At 39.7% G+C, this 25814-nt stretch overlaps 1 protein-coding gene across 4 annotated transcripts in view; it reads right to left on the bottom strand.

Moving 5' to 3' along the window:
- Positions 1–25814, bottom strand: part of LOC143273523 (cell adhesion molecule CEACAM1-like) — a 72620-nt gene that overhangs the window by 34889 nt on the left and 11917 nt on the right. For 3 of the 4 annotated variants that reach the window (XM_076573602.1, XM_076573606.1, XM_076573612.1), the window contains 2 exons: positions 20221–20496; positions 4615–4890 (listed from right to left, as the gene is read on the bottom strand). In XM_076573602.1, the coding sequence (XP_076429717.1) occupies positions 4615–4890; positions 20221–20496 (552 nt within the window). The remainder of the gene's footprint in view (positions 1–4614; positions 4891–20220; positions 20497–25814) is intronic. The other variant, XM_076573608.1, reaches the window with a different exon arrangement.

Below are 25814 nucleotides of genomic sequence, written 5' to 3'. Positions count from 1 at the left end.
ATGATAGCAAGTCAGACTCTGTAATGCCTCAAATCCCTGTGGATTTTACTCTAGGGAACTCAGCCTTGACATGGAAGAAACTCTATTACAACTGCACTGCAATCTAAGACATGCCTCCTTCTCTGCCCCCAGAGAGATCATATCTGCATGTGTCCTGAGGGCTATCTCACGCTCACCTTCACAAGGATATTCCTCCACTATACTTTGCCTGTCTCAGCCCATCATGGCCACATCCTGGAGGATGAAATCTAGTAATTCCAGGTTTGAAATTTTGCATCAGAGTGCCCCCCTTCCTTATTTCTGTCCCAGTTTTATTTAGTAGCCACGTTACATTGGTTTCACCTTTTGGATAAATATGTCTCCCTACACCGGTTACTATCAATGCCAGCCTCACCTCTTTCCTCCTTGTTGTGACTCTTTGGGACACAAACTTCACCAGTCTGCTCAAGAGTGATTATTAATGCCAATGTAGACCAAGGTGGTATGGTAGTAACGATGTGCCTGGGCCTGTATTTTTATATGGTTTCATCTATATGATGAGTCTGTCACATACAAATTATTTCCATTCAGATGATGAAAAACTGGAGCTTAAAGTGGTTTTCAAAAATTACTTAAATTTTTATGGTTAATCAGAGATAAACCTGGCTAGCTGGTTTCAAGGCTAAAGTTAGTGGTAGGAGTAATTGCAGCAATATTTTTTTCTTTCTCTGTGTGTGGTATTTTGCCAAAAAGGTTACTTGATTATTAAATTAAGGCTTTACACAGTAATAGGAAGCAAGTGAAGGATGTGATATAACACAGCATCCTAGCATCAGAGGCTGAGGCAGGAGAATGGTGAATTTGAGGCAAGTCTGGGTTTTATAATGAGACTATTTCCCCTAATAGTTCCCCAATCCTATTAGAAGGAGAAAACTAAAGATGAGGATGAAGTTGAACAAAGCAGAGAATAGACTATCTGCAAAGAAAGCATATGCACCAAAAGTTGGTTCTTCAAATTTGATTAACAACATTAGCAACCTTTTCTCAGATTAAATTTGAAAAAATCAGATGGATATTAATATAATTTGAGACCTCACCATCCATTCTCAAATATGAGGAATTTCAAGAGCACTGTTGGGTGGCCTAGTTGCAATGGAAAAATTCCTACAAACATGGATTCTTTAGAGATGGAATCGTGAAAGAAACAAAACCGAATAGCTGTATAACCAATCAGACTGAATCAACAAAAATTGACACAGTTTCCCAAATTTTGATGATAAAAACACTGAAACATGATGGAAGTCCAGCTTGTGTAACAAAGACCATACATGGAAACCCCCAGCCAGCAGCATATTCACTGGGGAGACTGACAGCTTTCTTTCTAAGATCAGGAAGAAGACAGGATGCTGCTGTGACCACTTCTGTTCAAGAGACTCTTAGGAGTGCTACACAGAGTCATTAGGCTAGACAATGAAATGAAGGTGCCTAATTATAAGGTGCTAAAGATATCTGTAGATGACAGGAAATTTTTGATAGAAAATCCTTAACATACTACAGAAAGTTCTTACAACTAAATGAGCAAAACTAGTAAATTGGTTGGCTAATGAAATGAACAAGAACAAGTGAGCTTATTTCTATATACCACTATGGACCATGAACATTTTTATTTTCATTTTTCCTGGCAGCAGTGGAGCTTGAATCTAGGGCCTTTTGCATGCCCGGCAAGTGTTCAGCCCCTGAGCAATAGTCCGAGCTGTAACAGTGAACAATTGGAAAGGAAATGAAGAAAGTATTTATTTTTGAAAGCACCAAAAAGAATAAAATACTTAGAATAAACTCCACCTAGAAGATAAAAGACTTGCACTCAAAAAACTACCAAATAAGAGATGATGAAAGAAGACAAGAAATGACAGCCATTGGGGTCGATGGGTTGGAAGACTTAATCTCATTATCACTGTTGTTCTGCAGTACTGGGATTGAACCCAGGGCTTTGTGCATGGTAAGCAATGCACTACCACTGAGCTATACTCTAAGTTTTGCCTTCGAATTTTTATTTAGAAACAGGATGTCACTAAATTAATCAGGCTGGCCTTGAATGGGTTGTGGTAGGCACTTTTAGAACTTTGGTACTCCTGTCTCCACTTCTTTAGTGGCTGGAATTACAGGCATAAGCCAGCTTACCTGAAAGAATTCTTTTTAAATAGATGACAATATCCTTGAATGTAACTATAAGTTCAATGCACATCAGATCAAAACACCAGTGAAATTTTGCACAGCAATAGAAAAGTCCATTATAGCTGTTTTGGAACTAACTATGTAGATCAGGCTGGCCTCAAACTCCCAGAGATGCACCCGTCTCTCTGTGCTCCTAAGAGCTGGGGTTAGAGGCAAGCACCACCATACCTGGCCTTAAAAGTATCCTGAAATAAAAGAATAAAATTGCAGGACATCCTACATGATTTCAAAAATTTAGTACAAAGCTGCAACAATCAAAACAGTCTTCCACTGTCATAAAGGCAAACATACACATCAGTGAAATGTAATTGGAAAGCCCAGAGCTGTGCATGCACACTGGCTATGATTAAATTAAAGATTAGTTGAAGCAATCATATGTGCATTTATGTGACTCAGTTTTGCATATGTATTATAATGTGTGTCAGAACTGAGCAGATGGCATATCCACCATTTCATCTGTCACTTGTTATATTTGTTAAAAAACATTCATTTCTGCTGGCTCTTTTGAATTAATTGTTGTGAAACAGAGTTGTCCTATTGAGTTACAGAACTTGGAAGGCATTCTTGCTGTCCATCTGACCCTCTTTGACCAGATGTGTTTTGTTCAGGCTGCTAAGACTACACAATGTTGAAAGAAAAATCAGTGAAACAAGGGATGTTGGGAAGATGTAATATCCATGTAAAAGAATGAAGTTAAGACTTCACCTAACAACATATACAAATGATCAAGTCATATACAATGATCAAAGACCTAAAATGGATCAGAGCTGAAAGTCATCAGACTTTTAGGAGAAAGGATGAAAGCACCTTGAAATTGGATTTCAAATGATGTCTTTGTTATGATGCCAGATGCATCACATGGGCCTTTGGATGCTTATATGTCTCTACATGACACACACATACATTCTACATGAGAAGGACAGAAGAGGGTGTTGAATTCCTTAGAACTTCAGTTACAGACAGTATTAAGCTGCCATGGGGGTGCTGGGAATTGACCAACTCTCATTGGGAAGAGCTGCTAGAGCTCTTTACTATTGAGCTATCTCTCCATGTATTTTGTTTATGGGACTGGAGAGATAGCTCAATAGTTAAGAATCAAACACACACACACACACACACACACACACACACACATACTACTACTACTACTACTACTACTATTACTACTACTATGACTATGGCTACACACCACAAAAAAAATCAGTTATCAGAAAAAATGAGCCTTGTTCAAGGAGTATGAGAATAAGAAACCAGTATATGGGCCACCAAGATGGCTCAGTTGGGAAGAGTGCCTGACCTATTCCCTCCCAGTAACTAGCCCCAACTCCCACACAGATAGATATAAATGCACAAACAATGAGGGACTGTGAAATGGCTTAGCAAAATAAGGGCTTGCTTATCTACTTGAGGTAATTCCCTGTCCCCAAGAACTGGACGCCACAAAATGTCATCTGACCTCCATACACTAGGCATGGAACACTCATACAAAATGAATAAATAAGCAAGCGTAGTAGGAAACTCAATACAGGTCATTTCTATGTATGGGTTTTATAATTATGGATAAAACCTGGGAAACAAACTACTTGGAAAAGTATGTCTACAATGGAAAATGTATTTTTTCCACCAGTCTTTGTCCTGTACTCAACAGAATAATAGGTTTTATGCAGTATTCATATTAGATATTGAAAATAATCTAAAGAAAATTTGATTGTGTAGTATGGGGTGTAGAATATCATGAATATTTTACTAGATGCTGAGGGTTGTATGTGTGTATGACTCACACCCTATACTCTTAATCACTTTGCATTTTTATTTGCTATATTGACATCTATTGTCATTATTGACCAGGTCTCACTGTATAATCTGGAGTGACCTTGTACTTCTTTTTCATTAAGATATTTTCTATTCATTTTACTTACCAACTACAGATTCCCCTGTCCTGCCTCCTCCCACTCCAAAGCGTTCTCCTCCAATCCACTTCCAATTCCCACCTCCTCCAAGGCAAGGTCTCCTATGGGGAGTCAGCAGAGCCTGGTCCATTCAGTTGAGTGGCCTTGTACTTCTATGCCTCCTGCTTCATGCTCTCTCTTTTTTGAGTAGGGTCTCACTATGTAGTTCTGACTAACCTGAAACTGGCTACAAAGACCATAGTGGTTGGTAACTCACAAAGTCCAACTGTCTCTGCCTCTGGTGTGCTGGGGTTAAAGGCATGCAGCACTGTGCTGACCTTGCTTGGTGTGTTATCATGAGATTAACATGCATCCATCAGCAAGCTGGCTGTATTTGTAACTTGAACAATGTTTTTCTCCCTGTGACTTTTACCCATTCTCCACTCTGATAATAAAGAAACTGTCTCCACCTACAACACTATGGAGTAAAAGGGAAACAGAGGTCACTCACCTATTATGTCCAGCTGGATGGGGTCACTTTTCTTGGAACCGAGTGGATTGGATACTTCACACTGATAGTCCCCAGAATCCTCCCTCCTGGCAGGGACTATTTGGAGGGTGCTGTTGTTCTCAGTCAGATTCATCCTATTTGTGATCCTCAGACTCTGGCCTTTGAAGAACCAATGAATGGAGATATTAATGTCGATTGACAGGCACTTCAGGAACACAGAGGTCAGGTTTTTGTCTATGGTTTGGTTGACTTGGATGGAGGGTGTAGTCACTGGATCTGTGGATAAACAAGGGATGGGTACAGATGAGAATCTGTCAACTTCAGAAATCTCAGACAGCCCCCAAGGTCCATAGAATGAAGTGGTCCTCTGCAAGATCACATGTTTGGGTTGAAGATGTGGTCTGCAAGAAGAGAGCTGAATCTTACCCACCAAGATCACTCACAGAGACCCTGACTCAGGGTATCTGTGTAGATTTCACACTGGGAGGCTCTTCAACCCACCTGTCCACAAATCTCATTGTAGGGGGAATGTATTTCCCAATGATATTTGTGGGGATTCTTGTCCACACTTTCTGTGAGTGTGAATAGTCAGACCCCTCTTTTATTAAACAGCCTTCTGTTTCTTTTTAATTAAATAAGATGTCATGGGGCTAATCTTAACAGTGATAAAGGCTAGATCTCAGGACTGGGAGAAACCCCCAACTGAAGAATTTCTGTTTGTATAAAAATTTGTATTTCTTGCCCCATGGATACGGATTAAATACTACAGAGAAGTAAGTGAATAGTCACAGTGCTGACCAGAGCCTGACACTCTAATCATCAGTACAGATATTTTTTGATACAGGGTCTCACTGTACAGTCCTATCTTGCTTGGAACTTGCTATGTAGACTAGGCTGGCCTTAAACACACACTATCTACCTGCCTCTCCCTACTAAATGCTGGCATCAAAAGTGTGTGCCACCACACTCAGGCGACATTTGTTTTTTGAGCCTTGAGAGAGTAAGCAAAAGAGCATCCTTAACTGTCAGGGACATGGTTCACCCTGACTCAGAACAGGGTTCCCAGGCACCTTCTCCACCATTCTTCAAATTCCATGGACTCAGAGCTGAGACAGGAGCAGACCTGAGAGCAGAGTTCCTGTCACCATCGGTGGGGAATATTCTCATCCAATGTGGAGAATAAGAAAGTGAGCAGAGTTGAAAGGCCTGGGTGTCCCTTGTAGGTCATGAGGGTCATAAAATGAAAATGGAGGGGACAGGAAAGCTTGTGTTAGGTACAGAAAGAAATATTGATCTGAGTCTCTCCTAACCATGAAAAGTCCCTCACAGAACCTTAGGTTTTCCAAGACATGGATAACCTCCTCCTCACATTGCAGCTCCATCCCTATCAGCCAGAAATCAGAGAACCAGGAGGCTATTAGCCATAGGGACGGAGCAGGAGGCTTGGGGGAAGACTGAGTTTTCCTTGTTCCCATAGACATGCACTGGAAATGAAATGCTTCTGCACCTTCCCAGAGAGGCAAAAGACTTCAATCCAAACCTGCTGCTGATATTTCAGATCCAATTACCAAGAACTGTAATTTCTTCACTCTGGTCCTATTGACTCCAGGGAAAATGTTATAGATGAGGCAGGAATAGGAACTGCTATTATTAGTATTGGTGTTGTGGATGAAGACTTCTTGGGAGGATTACATGATCTCTCTCCATTGACAGGCCAAGAGTAATGTGGAGGTGGGTTAGCATCTGTGTGGCAGGAGATTATGGATTGTCCATGAATGAAAATAAATATTGGAGGGGAATACGATCAGGACATCTGGACAATCTGGAGCAAACAGAACAAAGCCACAGGTGATGTCAGCAGATGGAAGGGTAAATCCTGGTCTGTAGAAGGACATAGTATCTCTTTGAGCTGTGCTATAACCTAATTGAGCAGATTTCACTCAGAGCTGGAGAGGAGATTAGTAGAAGAGTACTTATTCAGAATCACATGTCCTGATCTATCCCAAGCACAACACCCACACATCAACATTGCACGCTCATGTGAACACTGAGCCCGAGTCTGACATGTCCTCTGTCTCCATCACCCTGAGCCTCTCTAGGCACAAGTCCCTGTAGCACATTCAGGTTCAATGGTGGGCCTGTCCACATATGCTTGTACTGGCTCAGGATGCCGTGGCAGCCTAGGTATCTGTATATTAGGGCTGTTTCATGAACCCAAGAGAACTGGGACTAAGCATGGTAGTTCTAGCCCTCTGTATTTAGGCAGTTTGGACCAAGAATAAACAGAATATTCTTACAGGTAATGTTCAGAGAGAATGGGTCAATTTTGGAGTCCCTCACTTGGTTCCAGGTTCACATTCATAGGGACCTATGTCAGTCCTCACAACACTGAGTAAAGTGAGAGTCCTGTTGTCCTCAGACAGCTTCAGCCTGTCCTCTCCTGTGAGGGTTTGTTCATTTATCCTCCACAGGTAGGCTGTATTTTGAGTCATAGGCTCACACATTAATGCTACTGAGTCATCACCGTCCAAGGGATTGGAATTGTTGGTTGTGATGTTGGGCTTGGGTAGCAGTGTTGTGCTGACCACAGAGAGATGTTTGCCCTGTGTTTTACTTCTGATTCTTGCAAAGGCCTCTTATAACCAGAGATAGTCTTTTAACTCCCAGCTTACCCAGATCCTTAAAGAATCAGTCAGGAAGCAAATTAAAGGCAGATGGAGTGGAAGAGTGCTCAGAGATAATGGGGCCTCCTGTGCTGTGTATTGGAATAGCCAGGACTTTCTCATGTGTGAACTGAGCTGCAGTGATTGGTGATGGTCAGACTCAAGACTTGGAATCACAGTTCTCATTTTATTTCCTGGTCCTCACTGACCCATTGCTGCCTTGAGACACAAGGTTCAGATCCCTCCAGCTACACTGTCCTCTCCTGCTGAGTGTAGATCAGAGCCCTCCCTGGCTTTGCTGTTCAGGGCCATCCTACAGATAGGTTATGATTAGCCTTCCCATTGAGCTTCCCTGAGAAACCTGACTGCCTGTTTGAGATCTCACAGAGCTTAGGATCTCCCTGATATTTAGGTCATGCTGGTTCACAGGTAGACTATTCTTGTCAGGTGTTTGATGTTGATTGACATGAATCCGGGAGCCATATAAGAATCCTGAGTCTATAAAATGATCTAGAAGAGTTAAGGCCATGTAGTAAGTCTTTACGGTGGAGACCTGGAGATGTGGTTGTGGACAGATAGCTTGTGCCACTGTTGGCCTATGTGACCCTGACTCAATGACTGTGTTTTCTGTCTAAGATTCCCTATAATAAGAAACATGGTAAATGATCATTGTTAGGCCTGCAAGTTAACCTTAAATGTGAACAATGATCTGACCTTCCATCACGCAGTGTCTATTACTATTTTCCTACAGGAAATAATTACTGAACTGCGGTGTGCAGGCAGAACACTGCATAGTAAACATAAATAAATAAATAAATGAATAAATGAATATAAAATGAGGCTAAACCGATTGTGGGAAAGAAACACCGAGGAGCTTCAGTAACATGATGTAAATTACACATAGGAAAGAGGAGCAGGTTAGAAATAACCCATAGAGAATTGTAGTCAATGGCCATGTATATTTCAGAGCAGCCAAGACAAATTTCCAATGTCTCACCATAACACATGGGAAATAAAATTGGACTGGGTGTTAAAATGTTGACTTAATCATCTGTCTTATACACAGACATCAAAGATCACACTCTTTCCCCAGACTACTTACACTTTGAAAGCAACTTAAAGCACTATTAATAAGTAATAGACCATGGATCAAGAAAGTGGAGAGATCATTTTCAAGTGCCAGAGAATGTTATGTTTTATACATCTGAACATGGGCCAAAATATATAAAGAACTCTCACAGTTCAACAATAATAACAATAAAAACCACAAGCAGCTCAATCCAAAGAGAAGGGAAAAAACTGACATTTCTTTGAAAGAAAGAGGAACAGATGACCATAAAGACAGGCTGCTTAGTTTTTGTCTATTTGACAGGCTAAAATCACATGGGAAGAGAAAACCTCAGTTGAGGGATCACCTCCATTACAATTGCCATCAAGGCATTTTCTTAATTACTGTTTGGTGGAGAATGACCCGGTTCTATCCCCTTGCAGATAGCCCCTTTCTTATGGGCTCTGTAAGAAAAGCAGCTGAGCAAGTTGTGGGTGGAAGCCAGGATGCTTTCCCCATGGTTCTTGCCTGCAATTCCCTCAATGACACACCCTGATCAAGACATTTAAGCCAAATAAACCCTAACTGCCAAGTTGGTTTGGGTTGTGGCATTTCACCACAGTAACTGAAAGCTATGGGAGCCGGAGGTGGTGGCGCATGACTTTAATCCCAGCACTTGGGTGGCAGAGGCAGGCAGATTTCTGAGAGTTCAAGGCCAGCCTGGCTGAGAGAGTGAAATCCAGGACTGGCACCAAAACTACACAGAGAAACCCTATTTCAAAAAATACTTCAATTAAACATAAAAAAGAAAAGAAGAAGAGAAAAGCAATGGAGTGATGCTTAGTGGCACATGACATTAATCCCAGCACTCAGAAGGCAGAGGCAGGTGGATCTCTGTGAGTTCCATGCCAACCAGGGATACACAGAGAAACCCTGTGTCAAAAAACCAAAAATATAAAAAAAGAAATGCTTAGGGGCCAGGCATGGTGGTGCACACCTTCGATCTCACTACTCTAGGAATTCAAGGCTGGCCAGCAGGAATATATAGTGAGACCCTGTCTCACAACCAAAAAACCAAAATTTGTGTAATACCAGCAGTCGTTCTAAAAATACACATGATTGGCCAACCTAAACTATACATTCTTAAGGATAAGTCATATATAAATTACAAGCTATTAAAGATAGTTATTAGGATACAAGTTAAAGCTTGATCATCTTATAAATCATCAAATTCTCTATACAAAACTATGTTTAGAAACATGATACATATGCTGAATATTAACATAATAAATTCCTTACTTCACCCATGACATTAAAAAAATTTAAGCTTCCCACTTTTAACTATCCCATGCCTCTTACTCCCAGAATTTAGCCCAAATTACACTTTGAGATCATTTAGATAATATTTCCATTTACCATGTCTGAAGATAATAGGCTTTGCTATCCAATTTTGAATAAAAGATATCTCACCAAACAGATTTCAGAATAAGCTTTTACTGTTCCCTCATTAAAAGAAATTCACTTTATATTGGCTGTTCTCAATAATCAGTCTCCTAAGTCCCCTGACTAATGAAATACATAAATGCTGTTTGATGTAAAGTTTTGATAAGGGTATGAAAGTTTAGATATAGAGACCATTTACGAGAGTTAAATAATATGATATATGAATTGCCAGTTATTCGGATAGATAAATATAATATATAAACATCTAGATATGGTATGAATGGCACTCAAGTCTCAGTAAATAACCTGGAGATATTGAGAATGTATGCCTAATTTAGATCAATGGATAAAGTTTTTATTGAAATCTGAGATAATAGGCTTTAAAAATACACTTATGTTGGCATTAATACGGTAGTATATAGACTTCAGCCAGAAGGGACACTTAAGCTAATAATAGGCCATAGCTCCTCCACTGTACAAAGTATAATAGTTGTCCCAAGAATGACTGATCCTGAGTTTACTGGGGAAATTATGATTGTTGTAAACCTCCTACAAAAACATTTCAAATTCTACAGTGTAGTGACTAATGGAGATGCCAATTTGGATTCTAGTGTTATTGTCTTCTGGGGTCAGGAAACTGAATATTATGGACACACTAAATCCTTAAAAGACAGGGAAAGGAAATAATTGACTTGTTAGACATAAGCATAGACATTTCTTATATTTTAGAAAATGATTGGCCAAGTACTTAAGATAATTATTACTCCACCTGTTACAGATCTAGGTCAAGCTAATATTGTAACCATAATCTCAGAAATATTAAAACAACCAGAAAGATAAAATTAAAGCCTATTGTGCTCAGAGGCATCCACTTTATACCTAACACTCTGTGGGGAAGAGACTTGCTGCAGTTAATTTGTGTATCATTAATCTCTGCTATGGAATATTATCAGCTCAAATGCTATAGATGGTTGTTAAACTTAAAAGAACTTGTGTAAACAAACCAAAGGCATAATTGAGTCCATTATTCTAGAAATTATAAATGACAGACATGGCTTAGGGTATCAAAATTTATCCAAGGGGCCACTGTTGACTGCTGACCACACTACTTGGAAATCTGATGCTCCTTTATGGGTTAAACAATAGACTTCGAATGCTGAGAGAATTGTAGCAGCTATTTGTCTGGTGGAGGGCAAGCTTAAAAATAGGGCATATAAAGCCTCCCACCAGCCCTTGAGTCACCCCAATATTTATTGATTAGAAAAAAATCAGGTTTACAGGCTGTTACAAGACCTTTAAAAATTAAATGAACTTTTTTGGAAACAAGGGAAGCTTCACAGCCTGGCTTGCCATCTCCCACAGCCACACTGAGAATTCAAAATATAATTGTCATAGACTTATGAGTTGCTTCTTCATCATACCTCCTCATCCTAAATATTGTTAGCATTTCACTTTCAGCTTGCATTCTAACCCTGAAATAATGAAAGTCCTAAATGAATTTTCATTTTGATCAAAAGATAATCGAGACTTGAGATATATTATAAATGAAACTTTTCAGATTTCATTCTCTGACTATCCTGCTGTTTGGTTGAAACATAATTTTGCTCTGACAAATCATCACTGTTTTCATATTGCTAATAGGTCTAAAGATTTTGTCTTTAAAAAAGTTCTTATAAGCTTCAGAAGATCAAAATTCACCAAAGCTCACAAGCCAAGAAGGACCAGGAGGAATGCAACCTGACTACAGTTTATGTCTTCCACTTACAAATTTTGTTTTTCTTCCCTGGGAGGATGGATCTTGCCCTCTCTTGCTGCACTATATCAGCTTCTCTCATCTGCTGAAACCATGCATGTAATATTCCATAGGTACACTTAAGAGAAAAAGTTTCCTCCTTAAAACTCATGAAATGCATGTTCTAGTACATGTACTTGTTTCCAGCAGTAATTCTGATAATTTAAAGGGTTACATGTGGTCATCCTCTGGACCACAGAAATGCTGTCTAGCTGAAGGTTTGCAACCCATCCTCCATCCTCCTGCCCACATGCATATGTTGTCCAGCTCAGCCCTGCATCATGCCCTCTAGCTCATGAGACAGAAAATCCTGCTACCCGTGTCTTACAGAGCCTGAAATGACCTGCTCTTCGTGGTTTTCCACTGCATTCCAGCCTTCAAGACCCTCAGCTTCAGATACATATCAGCAGGAAGTAACCATGAATGACTTCTACAGCCCCGTGGTGACTTACCCCTCTTTCATTGCTGAACTCCCCAGCCCAGGGGCTAGACTGCCTTTAAAAAACACTCTATTATTAATTGTATAAATTCTGCCCATGATCCTGAAATGTATATCCTATCAGATTTTCTCCTCAAGTACTTCTGACATTGTTCTGTATAGAAGTCTTGCTATGTATATCCTGACACAGATTATTACAGTCCTCCCATAGCAAAATGGATCAATATTGCCTTGATTACAAATTTAAATTATTAGGTCAGTTTTAACTGCAGGCTTGGTCCCACAGGTGCTCATGACTAACTCGAGTAACTCTTTATCTAACAATGCCTCTTTAAAATAGAGTTTAACCAAATTAATACCACTAATCAGAGATTGATGGATGTTCCAAACTAATAATTTTTTGATAAATCACAGTTACAGTATTTAGACACATTTGACCATATTATGCTATACTAGTTAATGATAGATTATTATGTTACTCCTCTGCTCCCTTCTTGGGACAGAGATATTCTGATCATATACAACTACACCTATTAGATGGCTAAACTAATTCTCAGCTTGCCATCTATATAGATTACTGATTATAAATAATTAACCATAATTTTTCATTATTCTAGTCATCTACAAATATAATCTTTTTCATGTTTTTCACTAACCTAGAGAGAATTAAACATTCTCCATTTTTTCCAATAAACAAAAATAACTGCTGCAATCCATAGTGGAATTCAGCTACTATCCCAATAGCTACTACTTGGAAATGTCAGGGAAATTTCTAAAGGTCAAGTCATGGCTTAAGAAGTCTTGGCGATAGTTTAGCTTTTGTATATATATTAGCTGGTTCCTACATGATTTTCTTGTATGCTATGTGTGCGTCCAAGAACTCCTAACAACATTTTTGTCAAAAATACCTATCAAGCATCTGAGGCCAAACAATCTCCTGAACTAAGGTAACAACCTTACAGAAACAACACCTGTCTCCGAGGTCAGGAGGATAGCTTCATTTCTTGTGCAATTTAAGCAGAGACCCTCTTTTCTTATACAACATCACTAACATTATAGACTCCTAACTTCTTACCTAACCACTTCTAGAAATGTAGACTGAGCACATTAATCCCCTTTTCTTGATATAGTAATCAATCATTAGCTCTCAGTTGACCTCTTCTTTTACCATTCCCTTTTGCGTTGTAAAAGAAAGCCTGATACTCACTCCTTGAGGAAAATTCTTACCTGCCTTTATAACCCTGTATGAATTCAAGCCTGCTGACTTGCTCTGGCTGAGGATTGCTATTGCTTGGGTTTATAACTGAATACCTCAGAGGCTTGGAGACTGTTAGGTATAAAAAGACTGAGAGGAAGATTTTGAGGGGAGAACTTGAGGACAAGATGGAAGATGAGGAAGATTCAGAGAGAGAATCACTAGATGATTAAGGCTGAGATGAGAAGGCCCTGATGAGGCAGAATTAAGATGAGAGAATTAAGATAGACCTTAGAGGGGACAGTAGATAAACATAGGGAGATATCAGGAAAAATGAGCTAGGCAGGAGAATAGATCTGTACCTCTGTAGACAGGATTGTGTCCCAGTGGAATAAAGTTGACAGACAAAGAAAGAGCATGGTTTCCTCAGATTCATTTTTTAAAAATAATAGTCACTATTTATAGTTCTCTTCTGGTCCATGGGAAGAATATAATTAAGGTGGATCCTTAATATTTGAAAATAACCTTCTCTATTTTTTGACTGCCATGGCTTCAAGTTACATTTCAACAAAAACAAAAATTAGGGTCTACAGTCTCAAGGAAACTGAATAATTTTCAACCTAATCACCAATGTGTCAAGGAGGAAAGAGAGAATTAAAGACTTCCTAGAATTCAGTGAAAATGTACAACTTACATAAACTTATGGGACACTATAAAAGTGGTGTTAGGAGAAAAATTCATAGCACTGAATGCCCAAATAAAGAAGTTGGAGAAATCTCACATTAGCAATTTAACAGAACACCTGAAAGCTCTAAAACAAATATTAGCAAACTTGCCCCGAGGAATAGATGTCCCCAAATAATCAAATTGAGGGCTGAAATCAATAAAAATAGAAACATATAGAACAATACAAAGAATCAAAGAAACAAAGAGTTGTTTCTTTGAGAAAATCAACATGACAAGCCCCTGCACATACTAACCAAAAGGGACAGACAGAGCATCCAAATAAACAAGATCGAAAATGAAAAGGGATACATAACAACAAACAAGGAGGAAATCCAGAGAGTCATTAGGTCATTCTTCACAAACCCTACTCCACAACATTGGAAAATCTCAAAGAAATGGACAATTTTCTGGATGGGTACCATATACCAAAATTGCATCAAGACCAGATGAACAATTTAAATAGACCTATAACACTTAAGGAAAAAGAAACAGTCATTAAAATCTCCCAACCAAAAAAGCCGACCACCAGATGGTTTCAGCACAGAATTCTTACAGATTTTCAAAGCAGAGCTAATACTAATATTCTTCAAATTGTTCTACACAATAGAAACAGAAGGAACATTGACAAACTGTTTTTACAAGGCTAGAGTCACCCCATACCTAAACCACACAAAGATGCAACAAAGAAAGACAATTGCAGACCACTCTCCCTCATGAACATTGATGCAAAAATACTCAATAAAATACTAGCAAACCAAATTTAAGAGCACAGCAAAAAAAAAAAAAATTATCCATGTGCCATGATTAAGTAGGCTTCATCAGAGATGCAAGGATGGTTCAACACACAAAAATCTGTCAATGTAATTCACCACATAAACAAACTGAAAGATAAAAACCATATGATCATCTTATTAGATGCTGGAAAAGCCTTTCAGAAAATCCTACACCCCTCATGGCAAAGGTTTTGAAAAGATCAGGAATACAAGGAACATTTCTAAACAAAATAAAGGCAATTTACAGCAAGCCAACACCCAGGATCAAATTAAATGGAGAGATACTCAAAGTGATCACAAAAAAATCAGGAAAAAGACAAGGCTGTCCACTCGCCCATATTTACTCAATATAGTACTCGAAGTTCTAGATAGAGCAATAAGGCAACAAAAAGAAGATCAAAGTGATACAATTGGAAAGGAGGATGTCAAACTTTACCTATTTGCAGACAATACGAATACTATGCATAAGTGACCTGGAAATATCTACCAGGAAACTCCTACAGCTGATAAACACTTTCCAGCATTGCTGGCAGAAGACTGATTGGGTGAGTTGAAGTGTGAGGATCTTAGCAAGTGTCCTTTTCACCTCACTGTGTTCCTAGGTTAATTCTCCCTTTCTTCCAAGCCTTGATTTCCATCAATTTCATTGAGGCAATCACGAGAAGCTGTCGGAATGTGAGACAAGGTGATTGCAAATTTGTGTGTTCAATATCCAGTGTTTCCATGGCTACATCTTATTCTCAGGGTCTCAGTTGTGGCAACCATGAAGAAGTGGTCTCTTGTGCCTGTGATCTAAGGGACAGAAGGCCCAGTCTATTGACTCTTATTGTACCAGGTCCTCTACAGAGACCATGGTTTCTGCAGTTTGGTATGATTGCAAGTCAGACTCTGTAATGCCCCAAATCCCTTTGGTTGTTACTTTAGGGAACTCAGCCTTGACATGGAAGAAACTCTATTACAACTGCACTGCAATCTAAGACATGCCTCCTTCTCTGCCCTCAGAGAGATCATATCTGCATGTGTCCTGAGGGCTATCTCAGGTGCACCTTCACAAGGATATTCCTCCACTATACTTTGCCTGTCTTAGCCCATCATGGCCACATCCTGGAGGATAAAATCTAGTAAAATTCCAGGTTTGAAATTTTACATCAGAGTGTCCCCCCTTTCTTATTTCTGTCCCATTTTTATTTAGTAGCCACGTTATATTGGTTTCACCTTTTGGATAAATATGTCTCCCTACACCCTTTACTATCAATGCCAGCCTCACCTCTTTCCTCCTTGTTGTGACTCTTTGGGACACAAACTTCACCAGTCTGCTCAAGAGTGAATATTAATGCTAATGTTGACCAATGTGGTATGGTAGTAATGATGTGCCTGGGCCTGTATTTTTATATGGTTTCATCTATATGATGAGTCTGTCACATATAAATTATTTCCATTCAGATGATGAAAAACTGGAGCTTAAAGTGGTTTTCAAAAATTACTTAAATTTTTATGGTTAATCAGAGATAAACCTGGCTAGCTGGCTTCAAGGCTAAAGATAGTGGTAGGAGTAATTGCAGCAATATTTTTTTCTTTCTCTGTGTGTGGTATTTTGCCAAAAGGTTACTTGATTATTATATTAAGGCTTTACAAAGTACTAGGAAGCAAGTGAAGATTGTAATATAACCCAGCATCCTAGCATCAGAGGCTGAGGCAGGAGAATGGTGAATTTGAGGCAAGTCTGGGTTTTATAATGAGACAACATCCCCAAATAGTTCCCCAATCCTATTAGAAGGAGAAAACTAAAGATGAGGATGAAGTTGAACAAAACAGAGTCTATACTATCTGCAAAGAAATCATATGCACCAAAATTTGGTTCTTCAAATTTGATTAACAACATTAGCAACCTTTTCTCAGATTAAATTTGAAAAAATCAGATGGATATTAATATAATTTGAGACCTCACCATCCATTCTCAAGAATATGAAGAATTTCAAGAGCACTGTTGGGTGGCCTAGTTGCAATGGAAAAATTCCTACAAACATGGATTCTTTAGAGTTGGAATCGTGAAAGAAACAAAACCGAATAGCTGTAAAACCATTCGGACTGAATCAACAAGAATTGACACAGTTTCCCAAATTTTGATGATAAAAACACTGAAACATGATGGAAGTCCAGCTTGTGTAACAAAGACCATACATGGAAACCCCCAGCCAGCAGCATATTCACTGGGGAGACTGACAGCTTTCTTTCTAAGATCAGGAAGAAGACAGGATGCTGCTGTGACCACTTCTGTTCAAGAGACTCTTAGGAGTGCTACACAGAGTCATTAGGCTAGACAATGAAATGAAGGTGCCTAATTATAAGGTGCTAAAGATATCTGTAGATGACAGGAAATTTTTGATAGAAAATCCTTAACATACTACAGAAAGTTCTCACAACTAAATGAGCAAAACTAGTAAATTGGTTGGCTAATGAAATGAACAAGAACAAGTGAGCTTATTTCTATATACCACTATGGACCATGAACATTTTTATTTTCATTTTTCCTGGCAGCAGTAGAGCTTGAACCTAGGGCCTTATGCATGCCCGGTAAGTGTTCAGCCCCTGAACAATAGTCCGAGCTGTAACAGTGAACAATTGGAAAGGAAATGAAGAAAGTATTTATTTATGAAAGCACCAAAAAGAATAAAATACTTAGAATAAACTCCACCTAGAAGATAAAAGACTTGCACTCAAAAAACTACCAAATAAGAGATGATGAAAGAAGACAATAAATGACAGCCATTGGGGTCGATGGGTTGGAAGACTTAATCTCATTATCACTGTTGTTCTGCAGTACTGGGATTGAACCCAGGGCTTTGTGCATGGTAAGCAATGCACTACCACTAAGCTGTACTCTAAGCTCTGACTTTGAATTTTTATTTAGAAACAGGATGTCACTAAATTAATTAGGCTGGCCTTGAATGGGTTGTGTAGGCACTTTTAGACCTTTGGTACTCCTGCCTCAACTTCTTTAGTGGATGGAATTACAGGCATAAGCCAGCTTACCTGACAGACTTCTTTTTAAATAGATGACAGTATCCTTGAATGTAACTATAAGTTCTATGCACATTAGATCAAAACACCAGTGAAATTTCCCATAGAAATAGAAAAGTCCATTCTAGCTCTTTTGGAACTAACTATGTATATCAGGCTGGCCTCAAACTCCCAGAGATGGACCTGTCTCTCTCTGCTCCTAAGAGCTGGGGTTAGAGGCAAGCACCACCATACCTGGCCTTAAAAGTATCCTGAAATAAAAGAATAAAATTGCAGGACATCCTACAAGATTTCATAATTTTAGTACAAAGCTGCAACAATCAAAATAGTCTTCCACTGTCATAAAGGCAAACATACACATCAGTGAAATGTAATTGGAAAGCCCAGAGCTGTGCATGCACACTGGCTATGATTAAATTAAAGATTAGTTGAAGCAATCATATGTGAATTTATGTGACTCAGTTTTCCATATATATTATAATGTGTGTCAGATCTGAGCAGTTGGCATAACCACCAATTCATATCTGTCACTTGTTATATTTGTTAAAATACATTCATTTCTGCTGGCTCTTTTGAATTAATTGTTGTGAAACAGAGTTGTCCTATTGAGTTACAGAACTTGGAAGGCATTCTTGCTGTCCATCTGACCCTCTTTGACCAGATGTGTTTGGTTCAGGCTGCTAAGACTATACAATGTTGAAAGAAAAATCAGTGAAACAAGGGATGTTGGGAAGATGTAATATCCATGTAAAAGAATGAAGTTAAGACTTCACCTAACAACATGTACAAATGATCAAGTCATATACAATAATCAAAGACCTAAAATGCATCAGAGCTGAAAGTCATCAGACTCTTAGGAGACAGGATGAAAGCACCTTGAAATTGGATTTCAAATGATGTCTTTGTTATGATGCCAGATGCATCACATGGGCCTTTGGATGCTTATATGTCTCTACACCACACACATACTTTCTACATGAGAAGGATAAAAGAGGGTGTTGAATTCCTTAGAACTTCAGTTACAGACAGTATTAAGCTGCCATGTGGGTGCTGGGAATTGAACCACTCTCATTGGGAAGAGCTGCTAGAGCTCTTTACTATTGAGCTATCTCTCCATGTATTTTGTTTATGGGACTGGAGAGATAGCTCAATAGTTAAGAATCAAACACAAACACACACACACACACACACACACACACACACACACAAACACACACTACTGCTACTACTACTACTACTACTACTACTACTACTACTATTACTACTACTATGACTACTGCTACACACCACAAAAAAAACAGTTATCAGAAAAAATGAGTCTTGTTCAAGGTGTATGAGGATAAGGAACTCAGTATATGGGCCACCAAGATGGCTCAGTTGGGAAGAGTGCCTGACCTATTCCCTCCAAGTAACTAGCCCCAACTCCCACACAGATAGATATAAATGCACAAACAATGAGGGACAGTGAAATGTCTTAGCAGAATAAGGGCTTGCTTATCTACTTGAGTTAATTCCCTGTCCCCAAGAACTGGACCCCACAAATTGTCATCTGACCTCCATACACTAGGCATGGAACACCCATATAAAATGAATAAATAAGCAAGCCTAATAAGAAACTCAATACAGGTCATTTCTATCTATGGGTTTTATAATTGTGGATCAAAACCTTGGAAACAACCTACTTGGAAAAGTATGTCTACAATGGAAAATGTATTTTTCCTCCAGTCTTTGTCCTGTTCTCTACAGAAAAAAACTAGGGTCTATGCAGTATTCATATTAGATATTAAAAGTAATCTAAATTAATTTTGATTGTGTGGTATGGGGTGTAGAATGACATGAATATTTTACTAGATTCTGAGGTTGGTATGTGTGTGTATGACTCACACCCTAAACTCTTAATCACTTTGTATTTTTATTTGCTATATTGTCATCTATTGTTGTCATTATTGACCAGGTCTCACTGTGTAATCTGGAGTGGCCTTGTACTTCTTTTTTATTAAGATATTTTCTATTCATTTTACATACCAACCACAGATTCCCCAGTCCTGCCTCCTCCCACCCCAAAGCGTGCTCCTCCAATCTACCTCCAATTCCCACCTCCTCCAAGGCAAGGTCTCCTATGGGGAGTCAGCAGAGCCTGGTCCATTCAGTTGAGTGGCCTTGTACTTCTATGCCTCCTGCTTCATGCTCTGTCTTCATTGAGTAGTGTCTCACTATATAGCTCTGGCTAACCTGAAACTGGCTACAAAAATCATAGTTGTTGGTAACACACAAAGTCCAACTGTCTCTGCCTCTGGTGTGCTGGGGTTAAAGGCATGCAGCACTGTGCTGACCTTGCTTGGTGTGTTATCATGAGATTAACATGCATCCATCAGCAAGCTGGCTGTATTTGTAACTTGAACAATGTTTTTCTCCCTGTGACTTTTACCCATTCTCCACTCTGATAATAAAGAAACTGTCTCCACCTACAACACTATGGAGTAAAAGGGAAACAGAGGTCACTCACCTATTATGTCCAGCTGGATGGGGTCACTTTTCTTGGAACCGAGTGGATTGGATACTTCACACTGATAGTCCCCAGAATCCTCCCTCCTGGCAGGGACTATTTGGAGGGTGCTGTTGTTCTCAGTCAGATTCATCCTATTTGTGATCCTCAGACTCTGGCCTTTGAAGAACCAATGAATGGAGATATTAATGTCGATTGACAGGCACTTCAGGAACACAGAGGTCAGATTTTTGTCTATGGTTTGGTTGACTTGGATGGAGGGTGTAGTCACTGGATCTGTGGATAAACAAGGGATGGGTACAGATGAGAATCTGTCAACTTCAGAAATCTCAGACAGCCCCCAAGGTCCATAGAATGAAGTGGTCCTCTGCAAGATCACATGTTTGGGTTGAAGATGTGGTCTGCAAGAAGAGAGCTGAATCTTACCCACCAAGATCACTCACAGAGACCCTGACTCAGGGTATCTGTGTAGATTTCACACTGGGAGGCTCTTCAACCCACCTGTCCACAAATCTCATTGTAGGGGGAATGTATTTCCCAATGATATTTGTGGGGATTCTTGTCCACACTTTCTGTGAGTGTGAATAGTCAGACCCCTCTTTTATTAAACAGCCTTCTGTTTCTTTTTAATTAAATAAGATGCCATGGGGCTAATCTTAACAGTGATAAAGGCTAGATCTCAGGACTGGGAGAAACCCCCAACTGAAGAATTTCTGTTTGTATAAAAATTTGTATTTCTTGCCCCATGGATACGGATTAAATACTACAGAGAAGTAAGTGAATAGTCACAGTGCTGACCAGAGCCTGACACTATTCATCAGTACAGATATTTTTTGATACAGATAATTTTTGATACTCACTGTACAGTCCTATCTTGCTTGGAACTTGCTATGTAGACCAGGCTGACCTTAAACACACATTAGCTACCTGCCTCTCCCTACTAAGTGCTGGCATCAAAAGTGTGTGCCACCACACTCAGGCGACATTTATTTTTTGAGCCTTGAGAGAGTAAGCAAAAGAGCATCCTCAACTGTCAGTGACATGGTTCACCCTGACTCAGAACAGGGCTCCCAGGCACCTTCTCCACCATTCTTCAAATTCCATGGACTCAGAGCTGAGACAGGAGCAGACCTGAGTGCAGATTTCCTGTCACCATCGGTGGGGAATATTCTCATCCAATGTGGAGAATAAGGAAGTGAGCAGAGTTGAAAGGCCTGAGTGTCCCTTGTAGGTCATGAGGGTCATAAAATGAAAATGGAGGGGACAGGAAAGCTTGTGTTAGGTACAGAAAGAAATATTGATCTTGAGATTCTCCTAACCATGAAAAGTCCCTCACAGAACCTTAGGTTTTCCAAGACATGGATAACCTCCTCCTCACATTGCAGCTCCATCCCTATCAGCCAGAAATCAGAGAACCAGGAAGTCATTAGACATAGGGATGGAGCAGGAGGCTTGGGGGAAGACTGAGTTTTCCTTGTTCCCATAGACATGGGCTGGAAATTAAATGCTTCTGCACCTTCCCAGAAAGCCAAAAGACTTCAATCCAATCTTGCTGCTGATATTTCAGATTCACTTCACTTACTAAGAACTGTAATTTTCTTCACCCTGGAAGGGTAAATCCTGGTCTGTAGAAGGACATAGTATCTCTTTGAGCTGTGCTATAACCTAATTGTGCAGATTTCACCCAGAGCTGGGGAGGAAATTAGTAGAAGAGTACTTATTCAGCATCACATGCCCTGATCTATCTCAAGAACTGTAATTTTCTTCACTATTGACTCCAGGGAAAACGTTATAGATGAGGCAGGAATAGGAACCGCTATTATTAGTATTGGTGTTGTGGATGAAGACTTCTTGGTAGGATTACATGAGCTTTCTCCATTGACAGGCCAAGAGGAATGTGGGGGTGGGTTAGCATCTGTGTGGCAGGAGATTTATGGATTTTCCTTGAATGGAAAAAATATTGGAGGGGAATACGATCAGGACACCTGGACCATCTGGAGCAAACAGAACAAAGCCACAGGTGATGTCAGCAGATGGAAGGGTAAATCCTGGTCTGTAGAAGGACATAGTATCTCTTTGAGCTGTGCTATAACCTAATTGAGCAGATTTCACCCAGAGCTGGAGAGATTAGTAGAAGAGTACCCATTCAGCATCACAAGCCCTGATCTATCTCAAGCACAACACCCACACATCAACATTGCACGCTCATGTTTACACTGACCCCGAGTCTGACATGTCCCCTGTCTCCATCACCCTGAGCTTCTCTAGGCAGAAGTCCCTGGAGTCCATTCAGGCTCAATGGTGGGCCTGTCCACATATGCTTGGACTGGCTCAGGATGCCCTGGCAGCCTAGGGTATCTGTATATTAGGTCTGTTTCGTGAACCCAAGAGAACTGGGACTAAGCATGGTAGTTCTAGCCCTCTGTATTTAGGCAGTTGGGACCACAAATAAACAGAAAATTCTTACAGGTAATGTTCAGAGAGAATGGGTCAATTTTGGAGTCCCTCACTTGGTTCCAGGTTCACATTCACAGGGACCTATGTCAGTCCTCACAACACTGAGTAAAGTGAGAGTCCTGTTGTCCTTAGAGAGCTTCAGCCTGTCCTCTGCTCAGAGGGTTTGTTCATTTATCCTCCACAGGTAGGCTGTATTTTGAGTCATAGGCTCACACATTAATGCTACTGAGTCATCACCGTCCAAGGGATTGGAATTGTTGGTTGTGATGTTGGGCTTGGGTAGCAGTGCTGTGCTGACCACAGAGAGATGTTTGCCCTGTGTTTTACTTCTGGTTCTTGCAAAGGCCTCTTACAACTAGAGATAGTTTCTTAACTCCCAGCTGACCCAAATCCTTAAGGAATCAGGCAGGAACCAAGTTAAAGGCAGATGGAGTGGCTGAGTACTCAGAGATAATGGGGCCTCCTGTGCTGTGTATTGGAATAGCCAGGACTTTCTCATGAGTGAACTGGGCTGCAGTGTTTGGTGATGCTCAGTCTCAAGACTTGGAATCACAGTTCTCATTTTATTTTCTGGTCCTCACTGACCCATTGCTGCCATGAGACACAAGGTTCAGATCCCTCCAGCTACACTGACCTCTCCTGCTTTTTGTAGACCGGAGCCCTCCCAGCCTTTTCTGTTCAGGGCCGTCCTACAGATAGGTTATGATTAGCCTTCCCATTGAGCTTCCCTGAGAAACCTGACTGCCTGTTTGAGATCTCACAGAGCTTAGGATCTGCCTGACATTTAGGTCATGCTGGGTCACAGGTAGACTATTCTTGTCAGGTGTTTGATGTTGATTGACATGAATCCGGGAGCCGTATAAGAATCCTGAGTCTATAAAATGATCTAGAAGAGTTAAGGCCACCTAGTAAATCTTTATGGTGGAGGCCTGGAGATGTGGTTGTGGACAGATAGCTTGTGATACTGATGGCCTATGTGACCCTGACTCAATGACTGTGTTTTCTGTCTAAGATTCCCTATAATAAGAAACATGGTAAATGATCATTGTTAGGCCTGCAAGTTAACCTGAAATGTGAACAATGATCTGACCTTCCAACATGCAGTGTCTATTACTATTTTCCTAGAGGAAATAATTACTGAACTGCGGTGTGCATGCAGAACACTGCATAATAAATATAAATAAATAAATAAATAAATAAATAAATATAAAATGAGGCTAAACAGATTGTGGGAAAGAAACACCAAGGAGCTTCAGTAACATGATGTAAATTACACATAGGAAAGAGGAGCAGGTTAGTAATAACCCATAGAGAATTGTAGTCAATGGCCATGCATATTTCAGAGTAGCCAAGACAAATTTCCAATGTCTCACCATAACACATGGGAAATAAAATTGTATTGGGTGTTAAATAGTTGACCTAATTATTCTGTCTTGTACACAGACATCAAAGATCACACTCTTTCTCAAGACTACTTACAATTTGAAGGTAACTGAAAGCACTATTAACAAGTAATAAACCATGGATCAAGAAAGTGGAGAGATCATTTTCAAGTGCCAGAGAATGTTATGTTTTGTACATCTGAACATGGGCCAAAATATATAAAGAACTCTCACAGTTCAACAATAGTAACAATAAAAACCACAAGCAGCTCAATCCAAAGAGAAGGAAAAGACCTGACATTTCTTTGAAAGAGAGAGGAACAGATGACCATAAAGATATGCTGCTTAGTTTTTGTCTATTTGACAGGCTAAAATGACATGGGAAGAGAAAACCTCAGTTGAGGAATCACCTCCACCACAATGGCCAGCAAGGTATTTTCTTAATTACTGTTTGGTGGAGGAGGACCTGGTGCTATCCCCTTGCAGATAGCCCCTTTCTTATGGGCTCTGTAAGAAAAGTAGCTGAGCAAGTTGTGGGAGCAAGCCAGGAAGCTTTCCCCATGGTTCTTGCCTGCACTTCCCTCAATGACAGACCCTGATCAAGACATTTAAGCCAAATAAACCCCTAACTGCCAAGTAAGTTTGGGTTGTGGCATTTCACCACAGTAACTGAAAACTATGGGAGCCGGAGGTGGTGGCGCATGACTTTAATCCCAGCACTTGGGTGGCAGAGGCAGGCAGATTTCTGAGAGTTCATGGCCAGCCTGTTTGACAGAGTGAAATCCAGGACTGGCACCAATACTACACAGAGAAACCCTATTTCAAAAAATACTTCAATTAAAAAAAGAAGAAGAAGAAGAGAAATGCAATGGAGTGATGCTTAGTGGCACATGACATTAAACCCAGCACTCAGAAGGCAGAGGCAGGTGGATCTCTGTGAGTTCCATGCCAGACTGGTCTACAAAGTGAGTTCCAAGACAAACAGGGATACACAGAGAAACCCTATGTCAAAAAAACCAAAAATGTAAAAAAGAAAAAAGAAATGCTTAGGGGCCAGGCATGGTGGTGCACACCTTCGATTTCACTACTCTAGGAATTATAGGCTGGCCAGCAGGAGTATATAGCGAGACCCTGTTTCACAACCAAAAAACCAAAATTTGTGTAACACCAGCAGTCGTTCTAAAAATACACATGATTGGCCAACCTAAACTATACATTCTTAAGGATAATCATATATAAATTATAAGCTATTAAAGATAGTTATTAGGATACAAGTTAAAGCTTAATCATCTGATAAATCATCAAATTCTCTATACAAAACTATGTTTAGAAACATGATAAATATGCTGAATATTAACACAATAAATTCCTTACTTCACCCATGACATTAAAAAAATTTAAGCTTCCCACTTTTAACTATTCCATGCCTCTTACTCCCAGAATTTAGCCCAAATTACACTTTGAGATCATTTAGATAATATTTCCATTTACCATGTCTGAAGATAATAGGCTTTGCTATCCAATTTTGAATAAAAGATATCTCACCAAACAGATTTCAGAATAAGCTTTTACTTTTCCCTCATTAAAAGAAATTCACTTTATATTGGCTGTTCTCAATAATCAGTCTCCTATGTCCCCTGACTAATGAAATACATATATGATGTTTGATGTAAAGTTTTGATAAGGGTATGAAAGTTTAGATACAGAGACCATTTAGGAAAGTTAAATAATATGATATATGAATTGCCAGTTATT

The sequence above is a fragment of the Peromyscus maniculatus genome, chromosome 1 (assembly GCF_049852395.1).
Source record: "Peromyscus maniculatus bairdii isolate BWxNUB_F1_BW_parent chromosome 1, HU_Pman_BW_mat_3.1, whole genome shotgun sequence".
NCBI classification, from domain to species: Eukaryota; Metazoa; Chordata; class Mammalia; order Rodentia; family Cricetidae; genus Peromyscus; species Peromyscus maniculatus.
This window is presented reverse-complemented; position numbering and strand designations above follow the sequence as displayed.